General features: G+C 37.0%; 1 protein-coding gene across 2 annotated transcripts; it reads left to right on the top strand.

The window, feature by feature from the left end:
- The first annotated feature begins 1,427 nt into the window (after window positions 1–1,427).
- Window positions 1,428–19,635, top strand: ATP6V1G3 (ATPase H+ transporting V1 subunit G3). Of its 2 annotated transcripts, XM_032422089.1 has the most exons (4): window positions 1,428–1,509; window positions 10,938–10,955; window positions 12,931–13,031; window positions 19,462–19,635. In XM_032422089.1, exons 1-4 carry the CDS (start codon window positions 1,428–1,430, stop codon window positions 19,633–19,635), a joined length of 375 nt encoding a protein of 124 aa, XP_032277980.1. The 2 variants fall into 2 exon arrangements, with proteins under 2 accessions (XP_032277980.1, XP_032277981.1); XM_032422090.1 differs by lacking the exon at window positions 10,938–10,955.
- The last annotated feature ends 6,660 nt before the right edge of the window (window positions 19,636–26,295 follow it).

Here is a 26,295-nt window from a genome sequence, read left to right on the forward strand (position 1 = left end):
AAGAAAGAAAGGTATTCCTGTGAAAAAGAGCTGATCCTTTGAGAAAGATTTGCTAAAGATGACGTACACATAACATTGTGCTACAGGCATGGATGATGGGATAACTCTAAACTTAGGGGAAAATTAACATTAAAACCTTAACAGAATTAGCTCTCAGATTGTTTTACAATTATTTTGAAATCCATGCACCCTATTGAAAGAAATTCAACCTGGTGTTTATAGTGAGGCAATTGATGTGTAGTAAACGGAAGAAATAATATGTGAAATCCCAATTTGCAAACCATTTCAGGAAAAATAAAAAGCCTTGACCACAAGTCAAAAGATTAGCTTTTCATTTCACATAAAAATTTTAGATACATAGGGGCGCCTGGGTGGCTCAGATGGTTAAGCATCTGCCTCCGGCTCAGGTCACGATCCCAGCGTCCTGGGATCGAGTCCCGCATCGGGCTCCCTGCTAGGAGGGGAGCCTGCTTCTCCCTCTGCCGCCGCCTCTCTCTATCTCTCTCTCTGACTCTCATGAATAAATAAATAAAACAAACAAAAATTTAAAAAAAAAAAAAAAAAATTTTAGATACATATAAAATGGTATTTTATGATTCTGCACTGTGATCAACATTCTCATTGTCCCAGTCACTACTGGATTGAATCAAATCAAGCAAGATGGATTTCACTGTACTATCTTAGGACAACACCCAGTATAAACGCTGAGTAATATAAAATACATGTTTAGATTATTTTAATTTAACCTCAAAACCTACAGTTATAATTTCTCTTCATGTTGATTTTGTCACCACACTAAGATCTCCCTGGAACTCCAGCATATAGCATTACGAAAAAAGTAACACAATGCCCCAAAGAAATCTTTTCATTCCTATCACCTGAGGCCTACAGAAAGAAAAGAATAGATTCCTAGCCTATCTTCTATGCACAAAGTCAGAAAGTCTCCTTCCTAGCGAAAGGTTAATAAAATTTGCCCTAAGCAGATAATTGAATCTCTAGAAACAAATAGAGGAAAAAACCCTAAAACCAGAACTGCATGGACAAATTAAAAAAAAGGTCTTGCAACTTGAAAGAAAAATTTAGTAAACAAGTCAATATTTCCTGGAAGAAGAAGGAAGCTAATCTTCCAAAAGGCATCTTACTCATTTTTTATTTATTTCTCTTAGTTCGTAGCAAATACTGAAGTTGGCTGAAAGGACAAGTTTTCAGCTTCCTCATTTTGATTTAACTTGTTTTTCTGGATTCCACCCTTGGGCTCTCCTTGGGGCCCAGCAATCTGGCCCAGTCAGACCATTTTGAAACAAACACCCATGTTTAGAACTCACCGTTGACACAACAACCTGAGTTATGTGGTGATTTCTAAAAGGATAAATAGATCCACCACTTTCCAGATTTCACAGAAGCCACCTAACTCAAAGCAGGCTGCCATGACCAGCCAGTCTCAGGGGATCCACCAGCTCCTTCAGGCAGAAAAAAGGGCCAAGGACAAGCTAGAGGAAGCCAAGAAGAGTAAGTCTCCATTCTGTCTGACCTATGAGGGATTTGTCACAAAATGGGTGAGGGGGATGCAGCGAAATGAGCATAGACCTCCAGGGGCAGGCAGACTCTGGCTAAAACTCTGGCTCCACCATACTCCCTCAGAAACCTTGGGCCAATTCACTGAAACTACCCAGTCATATGTCCCTATGGCCATAGTGGGGATGAAATCCTCTAACTCAGAGCCTTTGGAGAGGTTATGTGCTAAGTGAAATGATAATGGGCATTGAAGTTACGGGGAGACATGGCCTTGAGTCTTGTCTCTGCAACTTCCATAATGTTGCCACGCCTCAGTTTCTCAGTATTGTGAAATGATTAGGAGACAACTTCCAGAATGAATCTACTTACTAGCAAGAGAACTTGAGCAAGTTACTTACCCTCCATACACACCAGTTTCTGTTTCTGTAAAATTGTGATAATTAACATTTAACAGCTCATTCTCATCCCTCTTTTAATGGCTTTTAATTTCCAATATTTTAATAATATTTCCACTTCATTCTCACTTTCTAACTTCCTTTTTATTTGGTCAGACATCTGTATATTAGCACAGAATGTTCTCAATAAAGGTCAACCCCCTTCCTACTCCCTTTGATATTCACCACAAAGATATGAATGAGATGTTACTATTATTTCAATTTTATGTATTTAGAAACTGAAGTTCATTATTTGCCAAAGGTCATATTTTAAAAATAGAAAACACCATGCAGGCACCACATTTATTTATTTTTTATTTTTATTTTTATTTTTTTTTTTTTAAAGATTTTATTTATTTATTTGACAGAGAGAGACACAGCAAGAGCAGGAACACAAGCAGGGGGAGTGGGAAAGGGAGAAGCAGGCTTCCCGGTGAGCAGGGAGCCCGATGCGGGACTCGATCCCAGGACCCTGGGATCATGACCTGAGCCGAAGGCAGACGCTTAACGACTGAGCCACCCAGGCGCCCCAGGCACCACATTTAATTCTTACCTTATTTACTCCTCACACCAACTCTTACTGCAAAGACAAAATGTGATGCTTAGATAAATTATGCAGCTTGCCCAAGGTCCCACAGAGGGTAAAGGGTATAGACAAGATTTGGACAGAGTCTGATCCCCAAGCAAGGATTGTAACTGTACTACACAAAATTTATATAATTTTCATTATGAATAAACTAACATGTTGTAGCTCAACAACTCATATTCAGGTTCTCTGGGCCAAGACCTATGTTTTCTCCACTATCTCATTTCATATCACATCATTACTTAATCTTTAATGATTTGTGCCATTTACCTTCTTCCTAATTATATGTCTTGCATCTGCAATCTGATTCAAAGTTCAGCAAGATAGGGCCATGTCTTAAAAGTGTTGCTTATGTGACTCTTGGGATGAATATAGTGACTGGAATAGAGTAGGTAGTGACAAAAGCTTGTTAAAATGGATCGAATGAGATGTGGGAACAATATATTATAATGTAAGAGAGGAAGCCAGGAGTGAGGCAGTACTCAATCTGCTGGGTTTTTGACCACAGGTAAAATCATTTTTCTTTCCTAAGTTGATTTCCTGAGCTGTCAGCAATGTAGGCACCAAACAACAGCAAAAGGAAGACTCCATGTGGAAAGACCTAGAAAAGAAAAGGAAGGAGAAGAAATTAAGACAAACTTTACCTACTTCTCCATTTCTTTTTCTATAACAAACTATGCAAATGACTGCAAAATGGTATGGCATTTATATATTATGCTGCAAAAATATTAATATATTCCATTAAAGGGGGCTGCTTCAGATCTCAGCGAAGTTGTTACATAATACAATATAGGGTATAAATGTTTTGCCTTAAGGGATATAGATAGGGGTTTATAGACCTGATATATCAGGAATTCTCCTGAAGGCTGTTAGGTCTGTGGAAATGAAATATATAGGTCCCTACTCTCGACACTCACCAGCTATGAGAGAACGTTGTGGCGGGGGTGGGGTGGGGGGAGATTGTGAATAGACTCGAAAAGCTGGGATGTGAGGCAACAGAGTAGAAAAAGCATTGGCTTTTTCTTATGTTTCTGTGTATAAGTCATTTAGAATCTCTGAGTTCCACTCTTCTTTTTTAATAGAAATATAAGATATATATGATATACATAAATATCAGGGTTATACATATGGCCATGATGTTTTAAGGATCAGAAAACTACCTAAGAGTGCAATCGAAAAAATTATTTTTAACTTACATAATATGTATACTTGAATATTAGTATAAGTTATAAAAGTAAAGGAATGGAATAAAAGAACAGGACAAACCAGTTTCATTTCTTTTTACAACTGCCTCCACTTCTGGGTCAGCTTTTCCTGTAATGGGGGAGACTTGGACTGCTTCTAGTAGATGGCTGGTAAAGCGCAGATATCTGCCTCTGTTCATTGATTACAGATTAAATTATATTTGTTAGTTTTTTTTTTTTAAGATTTTGTTTATTTATTTGAGAGAGAGAGAGAGAGACCAAGCAGGGAGGAGGGGCAGAGGGAGAAAGAGAGAGAGAGAGAGAAGCAGACTCCTTGATGTGCAGGGAGTCCAAGTAGGGGCTCAATCCAGGACCTGGAGATCATGACCTGAGCCAAAGGCAGACGCTTAACTGACTGAGCCACTCAGGCACCCCAATTATATTAATTAGTTAAGACAAAAAAAATTTTTATGTGCAAAATAACCTTGCTGTTTGGTTAAATTTAGATGGAATTGCAGTAGGTTGGCACTACTTTAAATTACCTTATTTGAAGTTAACACTTTTCGCCTTAAAAATTGTTCATTAATCAAAACATAAAAGTGAGTATGTTGGTCCAAGACAAGTTACATTTTTACAGAAGAACATCAGACCTGCCCTGGAGCTCCAGGTGTGGGGAACTGAACAACTCCCATCAGAATTAGATTAGAAATTCAAGACACCATCATCAGTAGGAGGAGCAGAGACTTATATTTCTCTGAAATATAAGGCGTTTTTACTTGTAGTTATGACTTTTTATGAGATCAGTATTTATTCCATTTACACCCTTTACAAACTTGAAAAACTCTACAGCTCTTTTGAAATGCTCAAATGCACGTGACTCCACATCACATAAAGAACGAATTATTTTCAAAGGTGAACCATAGCTTTCTCACAAATAAACACTCAATCTGTCTACTTTGGCAGCTGCCAAAAATAGTGTTTTTGTTTAACTCAAAATTACAACTTGCATGACGGGATATAGATCAAAAGATGTGATAAACAATGTAAATGTTCAAATCTGAATATGAGAAAAACTGAACAAGCCGGTATATTTAAAATGTTCTAAAAGCAATAGATAATCTTAATAAAAGTGAAGGACATCCAGAATTTTCTACCAAGATAGAAAATGGTCACCGCTCACTCCCTGGAGCTGCTGTGCCTGGTTACAAATCCAGCTTTTGCCTCCTACTAGGGGGGTGAATTGGCCAGGTTCTCTTCTAACCTCACTGTGATTTCCTCAGCCTCAAAATGGAGGTAACAGTATCTACCTCATGGAGTTGTCATAATTCCCAGAGTTAATACCTATAAAGGACTTAAAACACCTCTTGGCACATAGCAAGTGCTCAATAAATGTTAGCTATGGATATTCTTCCACTACTTAATAAAAAGAATTCTGTTGAAAAATACAGCAAAATAACAGAGTCCCATTGATCTCTTAGGCACAGTCTTCTAGGAGGACCTCATTGAATTATACACAAGTGCAAAATATATTCTTTTTTTTAAAAGATTTTATTTATTTATTTGACAGAAAGAGACACAACGAGAGAGGGAACACAAGCAGGGGGAGTGGGAGAGGGAGAAGCAGGCTCCCCGCCGAGCAGGGAGCCCGATGCGGGGCTCGATCCCAGGACCCTGGGATCATGACCTGAGCCGAAGGCAGACGCTTAACGACTGAGCCACCCAGGTGCCCCCAAAATATATTCTTAAGACAATATTTTAACTATCTACTTTGATAATATGTCAGCTAATACAGTAAAGCAGATTTCATTTTTGTGGGCTTATAGGATGCCAGCCATCAATATTTTTTTAAATCAGGTAATTGCCTATTTGTTTCCAAATATGCAGATATTCCAAATTATTTAAACAACCACCTTGATTTGATTTAATAAATTCTTCTCTATGCATGTGAATGCTTTGGTTCATGAAGACATGACTTTTAATAAACTAATAAAATAAAAGTTGCTGTATTCGAATTTCATGGCCCTGTCTTGTGTGTTTTGTAGGCCTGTAAATTTTTTCTTTCTTTACAGTCCACAGACTAATGGGGTATTTGTAAGTATACTGGACTTTCATTTCTTCAAGTGGGTCATATTAAAATAATAGCCATAGAACATTTTCATCTAGTAATAGCATTTGATTATATGCAATCAAGATCTACACAAAACTACGTACGATTTTTTTAAATAAGGAAAATACAAGTACAAAGAATAGCAAAGGAAACACCAAGAAAGCAAAGATATGAAATGAGAGATTAGGGTCAGCAGAGAAGCTCTTTAACAATCACAGGCACCAAAAGAGAGGTTGCTTCATTGTTTTTCTGGTGACATTACTTTTTCCAATGTTTGTAGCAGGTGAGCAAAATAATAACATTCTGTGAACCACATTGGTTTTCTCATAATATTAACAATCCCCAAAAGCCCAGAAAAGCTGTTGTTGTTTCTCTTCTGCATGGTATAACAGAATCAAAATGATTATTAGTCACATATAGAAATCTCCAAACATTCCCAAAGTGCTCTTTGTTTTCCTACCAAGTCAAGGTAGCTTCTGTCCTGTTTATGCATATTTTTGTCAGGTGTCTCATTCATTCGGATACCTACTCTTCCAACCACACTCCGGTATCTGGCTTTGTTTCCAATGCTCAACTGACATTGTTGTCTGTTCCTCACTGAGCCTCTGTATTGTTTTCCTAGGGCTTCTGTAACAATTACCACATACAGGATGGCTTAAAACAACAGAAGTGTATTATCTCAGTTCTGGAGGCCAAATGTCCAAACATAAGGTGCCGGCAGGGTTGGTCCCTCGTGGAGGCACTAAAGGGGAATCTGTCCTAGCTTCTGGTGACTGCCAGCAAGTCTTGGCATGCCTTGGTTTGCAGCTGCATCATTCTAATCTTTGCCTCTGTAATTACAGACCTCCTTCCTTATGTGTCTTCCGTGTGCCTCTATGTCTCTACGTCCAAATCTCCCTCTCCTATAAGGACACCAGCTATAGGCCCCATCTTAAATCAGTGTGACCTCATCTTAACTTGATTACATCTGCAAACACTTTATTTCCAAATAAGGTCACATTCACAGTACCAGGGGTAAGGATTTAAACAAATCCTTTTGAAGAACACAGTTCAACTCACAACATCTTCTAATTGTCAAATCCACTTGACTGTCTTGAGCCTTATCTTCTTTGTTCCCCGTTGTAAGTGAAAACTTCTCACAGAAGTTACCTATATTCCTTGTGTTTACATTTTTTATTCCATTTTCTCCTGAACCCACTTTTTTCATTAATTTTTTTTATTTGAGTGTAGTTAACATACAATAGAGTGATTCCACTTCTCTATACGTTATCCTGCGCTCACCACAAGTAGAGCTGCCATCTGTCACCACAGAACGTTATGACAATATCATTGACTATATTCTTTATGCTGTGCCTTTTATTCTTATGATGTATTCATCCCATAACTGGAAGCCTGTATCTCCCATTCCTCTTCACCCATTTTGCTCATCCACCCACCCCCCTCCCCTCTGGCAACCATCATTTTGTTCTCTGTACTTGTAGGTCTAATTCTGCTTTTCGTTTATTTATTCATTTGTGTTTTTTTAGATTCTGCATATGAGTGAAATCATATGGTATTTGTTTTTCTCAGTCTGACTGATTTCACTTAGCATAATACCCTCTTTAATCAGACTTTTGTCCCTACAACTCCACCAAAGCTCCCTTTGCCAAGACCACAAACATTGCTAAACCTTTTATTAATTAAATATCTCAGTCACAACTGGATCCCTCTTTTATCTTTGAAACTCTTCCTTTATTTGACTTTGGGACACCACTTTCATGGTTGGCTTTCTGTCATCTTTCCAGTCTCTAAAGTTGGGCTCCAAATTTGGACCTATTTTCTTCTATATCTGGAGATACTTCCTATGTGATCCCATCTAATCCCATGGCTCTAAACACCAGCTGCATGAATGATGATTCCTAAACTTAGTATTTCCAGCCCTCATTGCTTCCTCAATCTCCAAATTCATGTAAACATCAGCCTTCTCACCATTGCCACTAGATGTTTAATAAGCATCTCAGTTAAACTACATTCTTGACTCTACTCCCAAAATTAAACGTTAGAGTCACCATTGCCTTATCTCTGTTTCTCATGTTTATTCATTGACTCTGCCTTCAAAGTATATATAACTTCTTACCAACTCCTCTGTTACTTTACTATTTCCAGCAATCATTAACATTTATCTGAGCTATTGCAGTGGATTTCAAACTGGTCTTCCTATGTCTCCCCTGCCCCTACAATCTGTTCTCACCACACCCAGTCAAAGAAATCCTTTTAAATCATATATAGTATTATGCCACACCTTTGCTAAAAACCCTTCATGAATTTAGCATCTCAAGAAACAAACACTGTATCATGCCCCAGGAGCTCTATGTGACCTGGTGTCAGTGCTACTTCTCTGATATCATCTCCTAACATTCAATCATCTCATTCGCTTTGTTCCAGCCATGACAGCATTTTTGCTGTTTCTCGAGCATGTCACATACCCAGGGTATTTGCATCTGCTGTTGCCTCTGCTTGGAATGCCCTTCCCCTTTAGATATTTGCATGGCTCATTGTCTTATTCCTTCATGTCTCTGCTCATATATCTCTTCATCCAAAAGATGACTTACCTAAATTAACAGCCACCGTCTCTCTATCCCTTAGGCTCCTTCTTTCTTCTTCTTGGTACTTATTATGTCTATCATATCATACACTACCTGTTTTCTAGCTCCCCTTAATGTGTTCAGAAACAAGCTCCATGAGAAGAGAAAGTTTGTCTGTTTTTGGTTTTCACTGCTGTATTTATAGATCTAGAAATAGCGTGTGGCACATAGAGGATATTCGATAACATTGGTTGTTTAAATGTCTCTTTTTTCCATTCTCTGCAGCATTTGACACTGTTGGCCACATCCTTCTTGAATGTTCGTTTGGTTTCCCCTACTTCTCTGACCACTAACTCTCAGGCTCCTCCTGAGGGTCCTCTTCCTTTTCTCATCTCTTGAATGTTGGCATCCCCCCAGATTGAGACCTTAGCTCTCTTTTCTCTTCATTCTGTATACACTCCCTTGGTTTCAGTCCAAATCCCATTGCTATGACAAGCACCTACACAAACCCAGATGACCGACATGCAGATCTTTGTCTCCATTTCAAAACTTGCTTCTGGATCCAAACTTGTCTGTCCAGATGCCTTCAATACCTCCACTTGCATGTCCTCAGGGAAGCCTACAGAGGCTTTTCTAGTGACAGCCTGAGGACTGTTCCTCAAACACACATTGTATTCATTGTTTTTATTCCTAACAAAAAGTCCCCAGAAATTGGGCTTATTTTCCTAGTAATGATTAAAAATAATCAAATAGTTGTTCTTTGTTATGCATTTTATTTATATTTTTTCCTAATACATATAATGATTCATTGCAGTAGATTATTAAATCTGTTTTGTGATTGAGAAAACTCAGGCTCAGACACACTAACTTGCTCAAGGTTACAAGGCTTCTAATATCTCATTTTAGCTGTACACTAATCACAAAAAGATTCCAGAACCAATTTAACAATCCGGTCAACAGAATAGGGCTCCCTGTGTCTCAAGGGCTCATTTGCATTTGGGATACTCAATTCACTTGGCATCTCCTAACCACAAAGCCAGGAAAAGTCCATCCTTGAGCATTGACCACCCTCCTCACTCCCACATGGAGTTCAGTTTTAACCTGCCCAAATTGATTTTTTCATTCTTTTCCCACAAATCCTCTGGAAATCAAACATCTCTCCCTCTCTTTCCTTCCCACAAAATTTCCTGTAAAATATCTCAATAAGGGCATGTTGAACGTAAGACATATTTGCATGACAAGCCACATGTCTAAAAATGAAATGCATTATTAAGGTGCAGCTGTTTACAAAGAATATCCAAAAGTATCTTAGAAAGGGTCACTGTGCCTTGTTCTAATCTCCAAAATGGACTATTTGTCCCCATTGCTGTCCTGCCTAAAAAGTCCATTCAGCTCGGGGCGCCTGGGTGGCGCAGTCGTTAAGCGTCTGCCTTCGGCTCAGGTCATGATCCCAGGGTCCTGGGATCGAGCCCCGCATCGGGCTCCATGCTCTGCGGGAGGCCTGCTTCTCCCTCTCTCACTCCCACTGCTTGTGTTCCCTCTCTCACTGTCTCTCTCTCTGTCAAATAAATAAATAAAATCTTAAAAAAAAAAAAGTCCATTCAGCTCAATCATTCCCTCCTCAGAAGTTCTTCCCTGACCTCCCTTGGCAGCCTCCTCTGACCGCCACTCTACATATCTGGGTTCCGTTGTTTATATTTTTGATTTACCTTAATAACATAAGACATAACATGACTATTGGGATGAAAGGCAAGCACAGATTGTCTAGAATTTAGACATGATGCTAATTTCCATAAACTTGTGGTTTTAACTGCCATGGAAGAAACAGAACTAAAACATACGTTCCATTGTTTTCATAACTGATTATGTGTATTCTTCACAATTTTATGTATTTTATAGTTTCCTCTTGGAAGCCGGAAATCATGTACACATTTCCAAATTACACTGACTTTATGCCAACTGGAGGCAAGGGCCATATCATACGCATTTCTCTACCCTCTGTAGCAGAATATATACTAGGTGTTCAGTACACGTTGAATGAATAATGGATGGACGAATCAAAACAGTCCTTTCTTGCCCCACTCTGGAGCACCTGCTTGAGTAATATTCAAAATCATGATGCAAAAGATAACCACATTTTTTAAACCAAACATTAGAACATTTGGTCTCATAGCATATACGACCTTGTAAGAATTTGGGGACCAAATATTTGATTGTCATATTTAAAAATCTGGGCTTTCGCATATGGTCACCCCTCTGTTTGCTACAGAAAGTATTGAGAAATAAGAACATAAACCTAAACGCCGCTTGGGATACAGTAGCCATATTTTTAATGCTTAAGAAGAAAGAGGTATAATATTAAAATTTGGAAATCTTCATACAAAGACAGCGAAGCAAGCTAGAGGTTAATAGGAGCTGATCTGATGCATGCATTTTGCTTCACCTCGAGGGAAACTGCAGGCTTGAGGCTCCAGTTTCTTCCCCTGGATTAAATCAGGTGTAGCCTAGGCAGGCTCTCACGCAGGGGCAGCTGCTGAGTCTGTCCAGAAAACGGCTGCGCCAGCAGCGATTTCCCCGCGGCCCTCCTGTTTAACTGAATGAGAACCAGCAGGTGACTGGTGCCATGACGGGGGAATCACAGACCCGCTCTGAGCCGGTCACTGTGTGGCGGAGCTAATAGACACCCTTTTAAGTGGCGCACTGGATTCTGCTCAGGGATAGGGCATGCAGAGGTTTTCCTATTATTATTATTATTTTCATGTCCTAGAGTTGTGACTTTGAAACCAATATTTTTACATATTATGTAATTAACATGGCGAAGTAGTGATGTCTCATGTAATTTATTTTATAAAGTGATTATATATCTTACAACCCATTATTACTAAGAAAATGTTAATACACCTTAAATATATTTTTGTCCTAATGTTAATGACAAGCAGTGATAAGAAAGAGAGCCGGGGATCAAGGAACAGTTTCCCTTCCCAACATATTGTGTATTTGTTCTGTGAATAGTATGTGTTTGGATGCCACAAAATGGTTAGAAATGTGGAGAATGAAGGCATCTGTATATACAAAATGGTAATGAGCATTCATTAAGTAGGAAAAAGGTAAGCATTGCTGTTAATGTTCCATTAAGCCTCAAGCATCAGAAGAGCACTAAATTTCACCAGATCTTGGATTTTATAGGGAGTAAAGACAAAGCTAACTATCTGTTTTGAATGAGGTTTACTCAGTCCTATTCAAAGACAATAGGCATTAAAAGAGACACATGTCAATTTATAACTCAGTGAATCTATCTTTATAGAATAAATAGAATACATATATATATGTATATATATATACATATATATATGCGACTAGCAAAGCAACTCATGCCTAGCAGGGAGAGAAATTTAGAAACTACTTACACTCAAATGCTACAAAGATATATAAAAATAAAGGCATATAAAAACATGTACGTGGATGACAGAAGTTTATGCTAAGATTTTGCTTTGTGCTACTTAATGAGAACACATTTTGTTCAAAGTCTACACAATATAACAAACAGTTGACAAAAATTATAAACAAAAGCTTGAGACATTATCAGAGAATGTTAAATAAGCAAAAGAATGAAGGCATTTAACTGAAATTAGAAGACAATAGATTCAGATAAAAAAATTTTAATACAGTTCAGAGTTTCTTTAAAGTTTTAATGATCACAAAGCATTAGAACCTAACCCCCTGAAGGTGGTGGGGGATGGTGGCATAGCAACAATTAATATTAGTCTCTAAGCCCCCAAATTTACTCTGGTTGTCAAAAAAAGTCATGTGTTTAGTTAATGATCCCTACAGCATTGTATTTGTCTGAAACTTTCATCTACATCGCTGTCCGCTGGCTTAAGGCTTACACCTTTGCTCTTAATAAAAGAAAAGAAAGCTATTTAACTAAATCTCCTAACCATTAAAAACAATTGGTTTTACAGCCACTTTCAAGTCCCCCTCAGAGAAAGCTACTGCAAAAAAAATACCTACTTTGATGTGCTGTGGGGCTTAATCAGACATTCTAGAGTCAACAAATGCTAAGAAAAAAACCCCAATAAAATGCTTTAAAAAATTGTAAGTCAGTTTGATAGAGTCTGAGTTGCATGTTTGTAGCGCTTTTGGAGATCTGCCAGTGTTAAATAGGATCCAGTTGGTGTGGACTGAAGGATTCCTGGCAGCAAATCAGGACAGAAAATCTGACCAAATAATGTCTTTTCGAATAAGTGACAGCTAAAATCTGTTCTCTGGCTCTTACTGCTGTGAGTAAATGGGCAGATATTTTATTTAAACACGTAAGTGTGAAAGAAAGTTGTCATTTCCATGTTCTGAAAATTCCAATTGAAAAAATAAGGTATTTTTCAATATCGTTTTTTAATGAAGTTTGCTATTTTAGGAGAATTTGTCAAGAAAATAATGTAGACCTTACCTATTTGTTTTTTTTTTTTTTAGAAATCAAGTTTGAAATTCCATGTCTATTTTAAAAAAAAATCATTCCTTCTATGCCACTGTTAATATTCAGGAAAAGAGAAGCGATTGAAGCAAGCTAAAGAAGAAGCTATGGCAGAAATTGACCAGTACAGAATGCAGAGAGAGAAGGAGTTTAGACTGAAACAATCTAAGGTAAGCAAGAAAGTAAACACAGCTTTTTTTTTATGCAGCATAGATTATAATATATTAATATTCAAAAGGTATAATGCAGAATATCAAGGGAGAAAAATACACTGGATTGAGCAGATGCAGTTCAGCTAAGCCTGAACATCAAACTAAATCTTACACATTCTAGAATTACTGATTTTACATTTTCACTTTCAAGACTTTTTGATTTGCTATAGAAAGTGTCAATCAATAGCTAATATCTAATATGTGGTACCCGTTAAAAATCATATTTTAAAATATTCAAATTGAAGGGCCTGGTTGAAGTATTATTCCTACCACAGATTACTGACTGACACATTTTATTAAGAAAAACACTTCAGAAAACGTATTTTTTCTATCAACGTTTACTACTACAATCAATAAAGAAGTGTTGCACACCGTTACAGAATGAATTTGTTAAGCCACATCTTCTTTGGTGAATTCAAGATTTACAAATGACCAAAGTAGATAGTGCTGCATATTGCTGAAAAGGCTTCTGGTTTTTTGGGTTTTTTTTAATTTCCTTTTCAACTGTCTGGCTTCATTCAACAAATCTTTCATGAAAATATTTTTAAAAGGGTTTTTCCTCCACTAGCATTTTCAAAATATCTACAATTTACAGTAAAAAAAAAAATAAGTACATGAAACTTTCAGAACCAACATCCTCCCTTCTATGTTGCAACATGGACTAAAAAAAAATTATTAAATTCCATGTGTTACAAACTAAAGTTTATATGATATGGTATGGTTTTTCCTCAGTAGAAACATAAATAAAGGCTGACACTGCAAGATAAATTACAAGCACTTTGGAAATCCCCTTATTTACAACTTTTATTTTAGTGGGAGTGGATGTGGGGCTTGTGGAGGATCAGGTAAATTGAATCCCATGGTAAGAAAAACTTTTCCAGTGGGCTCTTTCTTTTTTCTTTTTTCTTAATTTTCTTTTTTAAAAAAGATTTTATTTATTTATTTGACACACACACACACACACACACACAGAGCATGAGCTAGGGGAGGGGCAGAGGGAGAGGGAGAAGCAGACTCCCCGCTGAGCAGGGAGCCGGATGTGGGGCTCCATCCCAGGACCCCCGGATCATGACCTGAGCCGAATGCAGACGCTTAACTGCCTGAGCCACCCAGGCACCCCCAGTGGGCTCTTTCTTAACAGAAAAAGTCCTTCCTAGAATAAAAATGGACCACTCAGCTAAAATAAATTCTTCTTATTAGTATTTCAACAAAGGCATCATAAAATCCAAAGTCTATATACAGCCCTCCATGATTGGCCCTAGGCTATCTTGCTAATCTGTCAGTTCTGAAAATGTCATGCGCTTACTTTTTACTGTGAAACGCAGATATTTTTTAAATGCTAGTGTAAGGAAAAGCATTTCTTTATATTCTATGAAAGATTTATTGAAAGAAGCCAGCCAATTGAAAAGGAAATCATAAGGAAATAGAACAGTGTTCAGCAATGTGAAACAATATCTACTTTGGTCATTTGGAACATTTTCTATTACTTTTGTCTCTACTTGTTCTATTCTAGCCACATCTGCCTTCCAGTTCTTCCTCAAACAGACTGAACACACGATTGCCAACAGCACCTTTGCACATGTTATATTTGCTCCCTGGAATCATCTTCTTATAGACATTTTCATCCTTCTTTGATCTCTGTTCATTTGTTAACTCTTCTTTCTGATCACTTTATTTAAAACTGTGTCTTTCATTAAAAAAAGAAAGTAATTCCCCACTATAGTCATATCATGTATCATTACTAGATACATTATATATTTACATTTTTTTACTTTTGCCTATCTTTCCTTCTGAACTATAACACCAAAATGGCAGGTTCTATGTTTTGTTCTGTCACTTTCCCCAGCGATGGAATAGTGTCTGCTCCATAGTAAGCATGCAATAAATATTCACTGAGAGAATGGGTAACTAACATTTCTTCTGTGCCTTTATCTTTCCCATTGAGTCCTGTCATGACCCATGACATATTGGGACCTGAGAAAATAGTCATCCTTAATACCAACCAACATTTATTATTCCAGGCAGAATATTTCTGATGTATTTATTTCTATTTTTAAGTAGTAACAAGACTGACTGTAATTTTAGAAAGTAGTTGGGTTAAATCTCTTGAAATATTGTTTCTCCAGAAGGATCTCATAAGATGTAAATCTGGTTCAGGATATTTGTTCTCTGCTTTGGAAAATAATTAAAACTCCTCATTGCTCTCATAATTAGAGCTCTAAGCCAATTTTCCAGCTAGTTGATCAAAAGCTCACAGAGAAAGGTCAACGTGCTTAGGCCTCCGCTACTTCAAGCATATTGTAAAACCATTAGCACAAGATATTCTTTCCTTGGCATGACCTCCATATGTCAGACATATTGCTATTCCAGTTAAATCTCATCATCATTAACCCAGAGCAAGTAGGAGGTCTGGGAGGAGACCCAAGAAGCCAGTTTTCTGCCTGCTGTGGGGGAGACACCTCCATGTTACTTTTTCTAGTTGCGTCTTAGCTCTTGTTGATGTATGTGTTGTTTCAATTCCCCTGATGTATCAACAGAAGCAGGTATCCCAATGTGAGTTGTTTATCAACAAATATTGTTTTATTAAAGATTTATTTATCCATTGCTTGTCATTGCTACCAGATATAATTTCTTCTACAAAAGAAGATATTACATTGCTAAAAGGAAATCTGGACGACAGTAGAAACATGAAATCTATTGTTAATGCATGTAGAAGTTAGATGGACCATGAGTCTAAACAGAAGACATGAAAATGGTTGCCTGGGGCATCTTGAAGACTTTTGTATCTTTAGTCTTTCTTCCTGAATTCATATCATGAAAATATTCTGTTTTCCTGAAACAACCATAGATTGAGAATGTAAAACTGTGTTTTCCTTATGATAGTGGGGCCTGAAACTGAACCTCTGCTTTCTCTTAAAAAAAAAAAAAAAAGTTTTATTTATTTTATTTGAGAGAGAGAGTGAGTGTGTGTGGGGTGGGGGGAGGAGAAGGAAGAGGGAGAGAATCTCCAAGCAGACTGCCCGCTGAGCGGAATCCGACACAGAGGCTCAATCCCACAATTCATGAGATCATGACCTAAGCTGAAACCAAGAGTAAGATGCTTAACCAATTGAGCCACCCAGGTGCCCCCGCTCTGCTTTCTCTTAAACAGGAACATTTGAACAATTGGAACATTTGAACAATTTATAAAGAAACGTATTGAATGTTGAAAGATTTCACCAACACCATCAGTCATTTAGCTGTAAATCTATATGCATCAATCTCAATACTGAAGCTTTGAAAATTAACAAGAAGAAGTCCTTAAGGCGCACCCTTTGATGAAATGTACCACCCCATGTCACACAATTATTAACTTCTAATTTATATAGTGTCCCAAACATTCAGATAGCAGGCTTCTGCCAACAAGAGCAACAGAATGTAGGTAATAAGTTCTCTGTAATGCCTAGAGTTCTGATCATTCTATTCAGTTCAGCAAATATGCATTGAGCATCTACTACGCTTCAAGCAGTGGTTGAGACACTTATAATACATCAGTGGACAAGATGATTGATCCTTTGTGGAGCTTATGTTCATTCCTTTACTCTCCTGTATGGCTTAAATCAACACTGTCTGCCTATATAAAGGTATGGAATTCTTCCTGAGGAAGGCCATTTAAAATAGTATATGGTACCAGAGAAGAGGTGGGTGGGTGAAGGGTGTTAAGAGTACATTTATCTTAATGAGCGTCGAGTAATAGAATTGTTGAATCGCTGTATTGTACACCTGAAACTAATATAACACTGTATGTTAAGTATGCTGGAATTAAAATAAAAAATAAAGTAAAAAAATAATAAAACAGTATATGCTTGGTCACTGGTATAACAATGTCTAAGAAACACTGTAGAAATTCAAATTACTGCACATCAAATAAACTCAAAAATAATATTATGTTTAATTATTCAGGACGAGACATGGACTATGGGCTACTTTTTAACGGTATTCCAATGTTTCTGGAACTGTAAAATGGATTAAAAAATTAAAAAGCACAAGCAACACAATCAGTAAAAACTCATAATAATAATCACTAGTATTTACTGATTAGTTGCTCAGGGCTAAACTCCTTGTGACGTACCGTCTCTACTATAATCCTTTCAGAAAATCATCATATTGTCTTAGAAAAGCACATGAAGAATACAACTAATAGTAGTAGCTGTCGTCTGTGCATTAGACCTGCACAGTCAAAAATGGTGGCCACTTCACATATATAGCTAAGGAACACTCAAAATGTAGCTCGTCCATGGGTGGGGGGGGTGGGTGTAACTGGGTGATGGGCATTAAGGAGGGCACAGGATGTAATGAGCACTGGGTGTTATATACGACTGATGAATCACTGAACTCTACCTCTGAAACTAATAATACACTATATGTTAATTAATTGAATTTAAATTAAATTAAATTAAATTAAAAAAAGAAATGTAGCTAGTCCCTATTAAGATGTTCTGTAAGTGTAAAATATATACCAGATTACAAAAACTTAGTATGAAAAACAACAATGCAATAATTTTTATACTGATTGTACAAGATAATAGTATTAAGAATACATTAGGTTAAATAAAATATATTATTAAAATCAATTTTGCCTCTTTCTTCTTACCTTTTTAATGTGACTCTATAAAATTTAAAATTACTTATATGGCTTGTTGGGGCACCTGGGTGGCTCAGTTGGTTAAGTGACTGACTTGATTTCGGTTCAGGTCATGATCTCAGGGTCGTGAGATGGAGCCCCGTGGTGGGCTCCCTGCTCAGCAAGTAGTCTGCTTGAGCTTCTCTCTCTCAAATAAAGAAATAAAATCTTTTTAAAAGATTACTTATACGGCTTGCTTTGTGGGTCATGTTACATTTCTATTGGACAATGCTGAAATAAAGAACCTAAGGTTGAAATGAATTTTTCCAAGGTCCTACAGGATAGTTGCAGCAATCTAACCTAATAATTGCTATTTTTAACACTGCTCCAAAGAAAAATAGATAATAATTTTAAAATAGTTTGTTTTATAAATTTTTCATCACTAAAGACATTGGATTTAAGACTTTTTTTGAGTTTGGTAGAATCTCACTTAAGATAGTAGATTTAGAGGAAAAATAGATTTTGGTAAAATTATTTTGGTAAGTAGTTCTCTTCCATTTTTAAACTTCTTCCTAGCAAGGGAAATTCAATCCATATGTCTCTGCTCCTTGTATTCTCACTTATCAAAATGTTATTTTATAAAAGTTATTTGATGTCTTAGAAGCTAGATTTCCTTAAGTGATTTTCTCTAAACTGGGAAGCCCTTATTGCATGGAGTATAAACAAAAAAGAACTTGAACCTGATGGCCTCAATCACATTTGATTTCAAGTTTAGGACCCAGAAAGATAATGTGAATTCTAGAATTTAGAATAGTCTAAAGACCCTGAAGTAGAAGTCAATCATTAGGGGAGTCTCTTGGATTGAACTAAATGCACACTCACAGAAGAGAAAAACAAAAACAAAAACCAGCTGTGTAGCCTTAACAATACTGTTTAAGAAAGGCTGAGTTTACAAAGGAGATAAATTAGGAGCTAATTGTTTGCTTAGCAAAGGATAACTTTACAAAGGGTTTCACTGCAGAATCCCTTTAAATTGGCAATCCCCTGGTGAAATTATATTTTGGTCAAATCTCTTGGAGATAATGGGAAATACTGGGAAACCCTGCCTATGAGAGAGCAACCAGAAAGATATATTAAACTGCATCTAAAAATATAATGTAACTAAATGGACAAGTATATCTTAAGTTGAAAGAAATTCAATTTATATTAAAATTTTCAAAATTATATCTATTACCCAAAAAGAGATACCTATGCATGTCAAATTATCTTACCAGGCATGTTGTTGCTTATCTTCCTGAAAAACAACAATCAGTTCAGATAATATATTTTAAAAATTGGCAAACCAGTTATTTGCTCTTTAAAAACCAGCAAAACTGGTTTAATGATGTCTTTCAACTTTATTTTCCAGACTTTTAATTCAGAAAAGTAAGCCATGGGGAAGATACAGGAACAGAATTGAAACTATTATAAATATATGAAAAATGTAATACATGAAAAAACTTCTGAGTATGGTATCATGATTGTGAATGTGCCTTCAGTTTATACTGCCTCAAAGCAGAAGTAACTGACCATGGCTACTTTTCATTCTTTAGGAATGTTTATCCATCTTACTTACAGTATTGGCGATTGTATCCATTCTCTGAGAAAGTTCTGGAAAAATAATATGTAAGGTGTACACCATAGAACAATCATTAATAAATAAGCCAAAACAAGTTTAACTAGTAAAACAATTACACTTTAAAATGATGTATAGTGTGGTGAATTCTGTCTGTTTTATTTTGTTAGGTAATGGGCTCTCAAAGTAATCTCTCAGAAGAAATAGAAGAGCAAACACAAGGGAAGATAAAAGAACTGAGCGGAAGCTACAACAAGTACATGGAAAGTGTGTTGAAACAGCTTTTGAACATTGTTTGTGATGTGAAGCCAGAAATCCATGTAAACTACAGAGCCACCAACTAAATGTGCACCCTCCTGTTCAATCAATGGTATATGCACGCCACCTGGTTGCTTATGGTTTCAAGTTTATATTAAGAAACTTGAAATGTAAATCTTAAATTTACTAGACATCTACAGATTTCAATGTGACATAATTCACACAAGAGCACTGAATTTGAAAGCAAACAAACAAAAAGTTGTTGCATCTTTCTGGGTAACAGGCATGACTTGTCATTTAATGTGAAGTAAATCAAACATGCGGAGTAACATATTTTTTGACACTTGGCAGAAAAATATGAACCTGGCCACTTTTTAGTGAATATGTGGTTTTAAAAAAATGCTTCTTTTTAGCAATTTAGAAAATTTTTCTTTGTTGTAGCTGTTAAAAGATCATTTTTTTTTAATTTTATTATGTTATGTTAGTCACCATACAATACATCGTTAGTTTTTGATGTAGTGATCCACGATCCATTGTTTTCGTATAACACCCAGTGCTCCATGCAGTACATGCCCTCCTTAATACCCATCACCGGGCTAACCAATCCCCCCTCCCCCCTCCCCTCTAAAACCCTGTTTGTTTCTCAGGTCCATAGTGTCTCATGGTTCATCTCTCCTTCCAATCCCCCCTGCATTTTTCCTTTCCTTCTCCTAATGTCCTCCATGTTATTCCTTATGTTCCACAAATAAGTGAAACCATATGATAATTGACTTTCTCTGCTTGACTTTTTTCACTTAGCATAATCTCCTCCAGTCCCATCCATGTTGATGTAAAAGCTGGGTATTCATCCTTTCTGATGGCTGAGTAATATTCCATTGTATATATGGACCACATCTTCTTTATCCATTCATCTGTTGAAGGGCATCTCGGCTCTTTCCACACTTTGGCTATTGCGGACATTGCTGCTATGAACATTGGGGTGCATATGGCCCTTCTTTTCACTACATCTGTGTCTTTGGGGTAAATACCCAGTAGTGCAATTGCTGGGTCCATAGGGTAGCTCTATTTTTAAATTTTTGAGGAACCTCCACACTGTTTTCCAAAGTGGCTGTACCAACTTGCATTCTCACCAACAGTGTTAAGAGGGTTCCCCTTTCTCCACAACCTCTCCAACATTTGTTGTTTCTTTCCCTGTCCATTTTTGCCATTCTAACTGGTATAAGGTGGTATCTCAGTGTGGTTTTGATTTGGATTTCCCTGATGGCTAATGATGATGAACATTTTTTCATGTGTCTATTAGCCATTTGTGTGTCTTCTTCAGAGAAGTGTCTGTTCATCTCTTCTGCCCACTTTTTGACTTGATTATTTGTTTTTTGGGTGTTGAGTTTGAGAAGTTCTTTATAGATCTTGGATACCAGCCCTTTATCTGTAGTGTCATTTGCAAATATCTTCTCCCATTCTGTGGGTTGCCTCTTTGTTTTGTTGACTGTTTCCTTTGCTGTGCAGAAGCTTTTTATCTTGATGAAGTCCCAAAAGTTCATTTTTGCTTTTGTTTCACTAGCTTTTGGAGATGTATCTTGAAAGAAGTTGCTGTGGCCGATGTCAAAGAGGTTACTGCCTATGTTATCCTCTAGGATTTTGATGGATTCCTGTCTCACATTGAGGTCTTTCATCCACTTTGAGTTTATCTTTGTGAATGGTGTTAGAGAATGGTCGAGTTTCATTCTTCTGCATGTGGCTGTCCAATTTTCCCAGCACCATTTATTGAAGAGACTGTCTTTTATCCATTGCATGTTTTTTCCTGCTTTGTCAAAGATTATTTGACCATAGAGTTGAAGGTCCATATCTGGGTTCTCTATTCTGTTCCATTGGTCTATATGTCTGTTTTTGTGCCAGTACCATGCTGTCTTGGTGATCACAGCTTTGTAATATAGCTTGAAATCGGGCAACGTGATGCTCCCAGCTTTATTTTTCTTTTTCAACATTTCCTTGGCGATTCGGGGTCTTTTCTGATTCCATACAAATTTTAGGATTGTTTGTTCCAGCACTTTGAAAAATGTCATTGGAATTTTGATCGGGATGGCATTGAAGGTATAGATTGCATGGAATATTTTTCCATCTTTTTGTGTCTTCTTCAATTTCTTTCATGAGTGTTTTGTAGTTCCTAGAGTATAGATCCTTTACCTCTTTGGTTAGGTTTATTCCGAGGTATCTTATGGTTTTTGGTGCTATTGTAAATGGAATTGTTTCTCTAATTTCTAAAAGATCATTTTTAAAGGAAGATTTGTACCTCATACAGGTATAAAATGAACAGATGTCAAAGATTTTATTTGTCATTAATCAATGAGGAAACCAGTAAGATGCTACCACTAGTTCAAATAAGAATACTAAGAATGTCAAAGATAGAGAAATGAGAGATTCTCGATGATAGAAAGATAGATAGATAGATAAATAGATGATAGATAGATAGATAAATAGATAGATAGATGATAGGGATGATAGAGAAAGAGAAATGGGTTGGTTATATAATCATCCTTTCTGCCTAACTTCAACTAACCAGATATTCTTCTCTTTCAACTATTATTCTTTAAAAGAAAAAAGTAAATGATAATTAAATGAGGTGCTCACATAGATGTTTAGGTTTAAAAACAAATAAAAAATTGTCCCAGGAGATGTTATGTGTTATATGTTATGAATTGAATGTTTGTATCCCCCCAAAGTTTATATGTTGAAATCTAATCCCTAGGGTCATGGTATTTGGAGGTGGGCCTTTTGGTGGGTAATTAAGTCATGAGAGTGGAGCCCTCATGATTGGAATTACTGCCCCTATAAGAAGAGGCCAGAGAGCTAGTTCACTCACTCTATCATGTGAGGATAGAAGTTGGCAGTCTGCAACCTGGAAGAGGGTTCTCACCAGAACCTGACCATTCTGGCACCCTGATCTCAGACTTCCAGCCTCTAGAACTAAGAAAAAATAAATTTTCTGTTATTTATAAGCCATCCAGTCTGTATGGCACTTGGTTATATCAGCCCCCCAAAGTGATACAGACATTATGCTGTTAGCCCAGCCATCTAAACAGCAATAGCTAAATTCTTGTTAAGTACCAGGCACTTTAGGTAACATGTATGATTATCCTGATCCCATTGTGGTGGGTAGTGTCAGCATCCCTGTTTTACAAAATGGGAAATAAAAATTAAGGAACTTGCTTGGAGTTGTTTGTGTAACAGTGACAGGGGACTTCCTGTCTGGCCAATGACTCCAATGTTCCCACCCTTCATTACTTACCATACTACCTCCCTGAAAAGTTTCTATATTTACATCATTAAGAATCCTGAGTACTCTGATTTTCCAATAGTATATGCAGACAAATTTTAATTCCAGTCTAAACAAAATTTAATTGGTGAATTTTAATTGTTACCAAACTATTCATATATTCAATTCCAAATATAAACTGAAATTATTCTAATTGGTCATTGTTTTAGATTACCCCAAATTAGATTTAGGTTTCCCTCTCCAGACAAAATTAAAACTTTACCACATAGTTTTAAATCTGAGAAATATTCAATTTTATATTGACATTTGGCAAACCGAAGAAAAATTTAATTTCATTTGTTTTTCCCAACTTTTTGAGCAAGGAAAACCAAACAGGTTAGTTTTTTTAATTTCTTGTGATAGATTTTTCTATTTGCCAGAAAGACAACTGATTCCCCAGTTAATGACCAGAAGGGTATCAACCTTTCTTTTTTTATTATTATTATTATGTTATGTTAATCACCATACATTACATCATTAGTTTTTGATGTAGTGTTCCATGATCCATTGTTTGCGTATAACACCCAGTGCTCCATGCAGAACGTGCCCTCTTTAATACCCATCACCAGGCTAACCCATCTTCCCACCCCCTCCCCTCTAGAACCCTCAGTTTGTTTTTCAGAGTCCATCGTCTCTCATGGTTCGTCTCCCCCTCCGATTTCCCCCCCTTCATTCTTCCCCTCCTGTTATCTTCTTCTTTTTTTTTTTTAACATATAATGTATTATTTGTTTCAGAGGTACAGATCTGTGATTCAACAGTCTTGCACAATTCACAGCACTCACCACAGCACATACCCTCCCCAATGTCTATCACCCAGCCACCCCATCCCTCCCACCCCCCACCACTCCAGCAACCTCAGTTTGTTTCCTGAGATTAAGAATTCCTCATATCAGTGAGGTCATATGGCCAACAGACACATGAAAAAGTGCTCAACATCGCTCGGCATCAGGGAAATCCAAATCAAAACCTCAATGAGATATCACCTCACACCAGTCAGAATGGCTAAGATTAACAAGTCAGGAAACGACAGATGTTGGCGGGGATGCGGAGAAAGGGGAACCCTCCTACATTATTGGTTGGAATGCAAGCTGGTGCAGCCACTCTGGAAAACAGTATGGAGATTCCTCAAAAAGCTGAAAATAGAGATACCATACGATCCAGCAAAGGCACTACTGGGTATATACCCCAAAGATACAAATGTAGGGACCCGAAGGGGTATGTGCACCCTGATGTTTATAGCAGCAATGTCCACAATAGCCAAACTGTGGAAAGAGCCAAGATGTCCATCCACAGATGAATGGATAAAGAAGATGTGGTATATATATATACAATGGAATATTATGCAGCCATCAACCTTTCTTTAGAACAATGTCCTTTAATTTTTCCTGGGGGATGGGGGGAGGTAAGGCATCAAGTAAAATTGCCTCCCTAAAATAAGGACAAAAATACTGATTTGAAGGATACATGCACCCTGATGTTTATAGCAGCATTATCAACAATAGTCATATTATGGAATGAGCCCAAATGTCCATCTACTGATGAATGGTTAAGAAGAGGTGATATATACCCATACAGTGGAATATTGCTCAGCCATCCAAAAGAATTAAATCTTGCCATTTACAATGACATGGACAGAGCTAGAGTGTATTATGCTAAGTGAAATAAGTCAATAAGAGAAAGACAAATACCATATGATTTCACTCACATGTGGAATTTAAGAAACAAAACAGACGAACATAGAGGAAGGGAAAAAAAAGAGAGAGAGGGATGCAAACCATAAGAGACTCTTTACTATAGAGAACAAACTGAGGGTTGATGGAGGGGAGATGAGTGAGGGACGTGCTAAATGCGTGATGGGTATTAAGGATCCACTTGTGTTGAGCACTGGATATTATATGTAAGTGATGAATCAATAAAATCTACTCCTGAAACCAGTATCACACTATATGTTAACTAACTAGAATTTAAATAAAAACTTGAAAAAGAAAAATATAAAGGGGAAATCAAGACAGCCTAAAATGAAGGAAAACTAAAAGAATTTGTTGCCAACCAACTTACACTAAAAGAATGACTATCTTGGTTATTTGGAATTTAACAAAGAAATAACTCATTAAATTAAGTTTGTGACAATATCGGGGGAAAATAAATGTTTTCTGGTGCACAGAGTGAAAAAAAAATAATGAAATAATGAAATAAAGTAAAATAAAGTAATAAAATAAAATAAGGACAGCCAAGAAGGATATCCACTTCAACATGGATTTGGAGAATTTGATTACTCCTACAAAGGTGAGATATGTAAAACAATGAGCAAACTGCACATTTGAAAAATTATCCTGTGAAAAGGTAATTCTAAAAAACAGCCTTGTGATTTGCCTTAGATATCTTATCTTGTAAAAAATGTCTTGAATATCTTACCTCATGAAAACCATCAAGATGTCAATTTCTGGATAGGAAAAGCTTGAATATATATCTGGAACACATTCCTGAGTCTACACAGGAGATAGGATGATTTTTTAGGCTTAAATGCAATAGAAATACACTAAAATCAGTATGGGATTTTTCTCAGCGTAAAGTGGCTACCAAGGCCAGAAGTCAGTGATGAAGACTGGGGGTCAATATCCTGTGTGTCTGGTCCCGGCTGTGCCCCACACTCTCTATGTCCCATTGGCAACTTCTTCAATCTCTCTGAGCCTCAGATTCCCTTTAATGTTTTAATAAACAAGATGGCATTCAAGTAAATGATCTCTACGGGCCCTTTAATATTCAATTCTACATACTACATCAGACCATTTATAAATATCAGTACTCATGATTTGTATTTTTTTCATGCACTTCTGTAGTATTTGTTAATTTTTCTTAATGACCCCACATCTGTTCTAAACTCTTGAAGAATGTCAGAACATCTCCCCAAAGTATGCCACTTCGGCATGTGGACTATTTTAAGCTGAGAGCAATCAAGACCCAGCAGACTCAAGAAAAACTTTCACCTCTCCTTTAAGCTACCTAAAAGAATTTGGGTAGGGGACCTAGCCCAGGAAGAGAATTTTACTAAGAGATAACTTCTGTATCTGAATAACCTATCTGTATGGCAGGACAAACATCTAATTACCAAACATCTGCTCTTTTTAATATCCTGTGACTCACTGTCCTTCCTTTTGCGCCCCAGGTCCTTATCTCATTCCTTAGTTCAAGAAGGCATTTAAGGGGCCCCTGGGTGGCTCAGTTAGGTAAGTGTCCACCTCTTGATCTCACCTCAGGTCTTCATCTCAGGGTCATGAACAGTTCAAGCCCTGCGCTGGGCTCCACAAAGTGTGGAGCCCACTTGAAAAAAAAAAAATGGCCTTTAAGCTTCAATTGTCCCACTGTCCCTGGGTCTCATATTCTTACAGGTCTCCTATATGTGTGTAATTAATCTGTCCTATGTTAATTCGA

Source organism: Phoca vitulina, unplaced genomic scaffold (genome assembly GCF_004348235.1).
Source record: "Phoca vitulina isolate PV1807 unplaced genomic scaffold, GSC_HSeal_1.0 scaffold26, whole genome shotgun sequence".
Classification (NCBI taxonomy): Eukaryota; Metazoa; Chordata; class Mammalia; order Carnivora; family Phocidae; genus Phoca; species Phoca vitulina.

Bases quoted from the DNA above. Each gene is read 5' to 3' on its own strand.
- ATP6V1G3 (XM_032422089.1), top strand. From the start codon at position 1,428: ATGACCAGCCAGTCTCAGGGGATCCACCAGCTCCTTCAGGCAGAAAAA. The intron at 13,032-19,461 runs GTAAGCAAGAAA...TTATTTTGTTAG, and splicing joins TTAGACTGAAACAATCTAAG to GTAATGGGCTCTCAAAGTAA.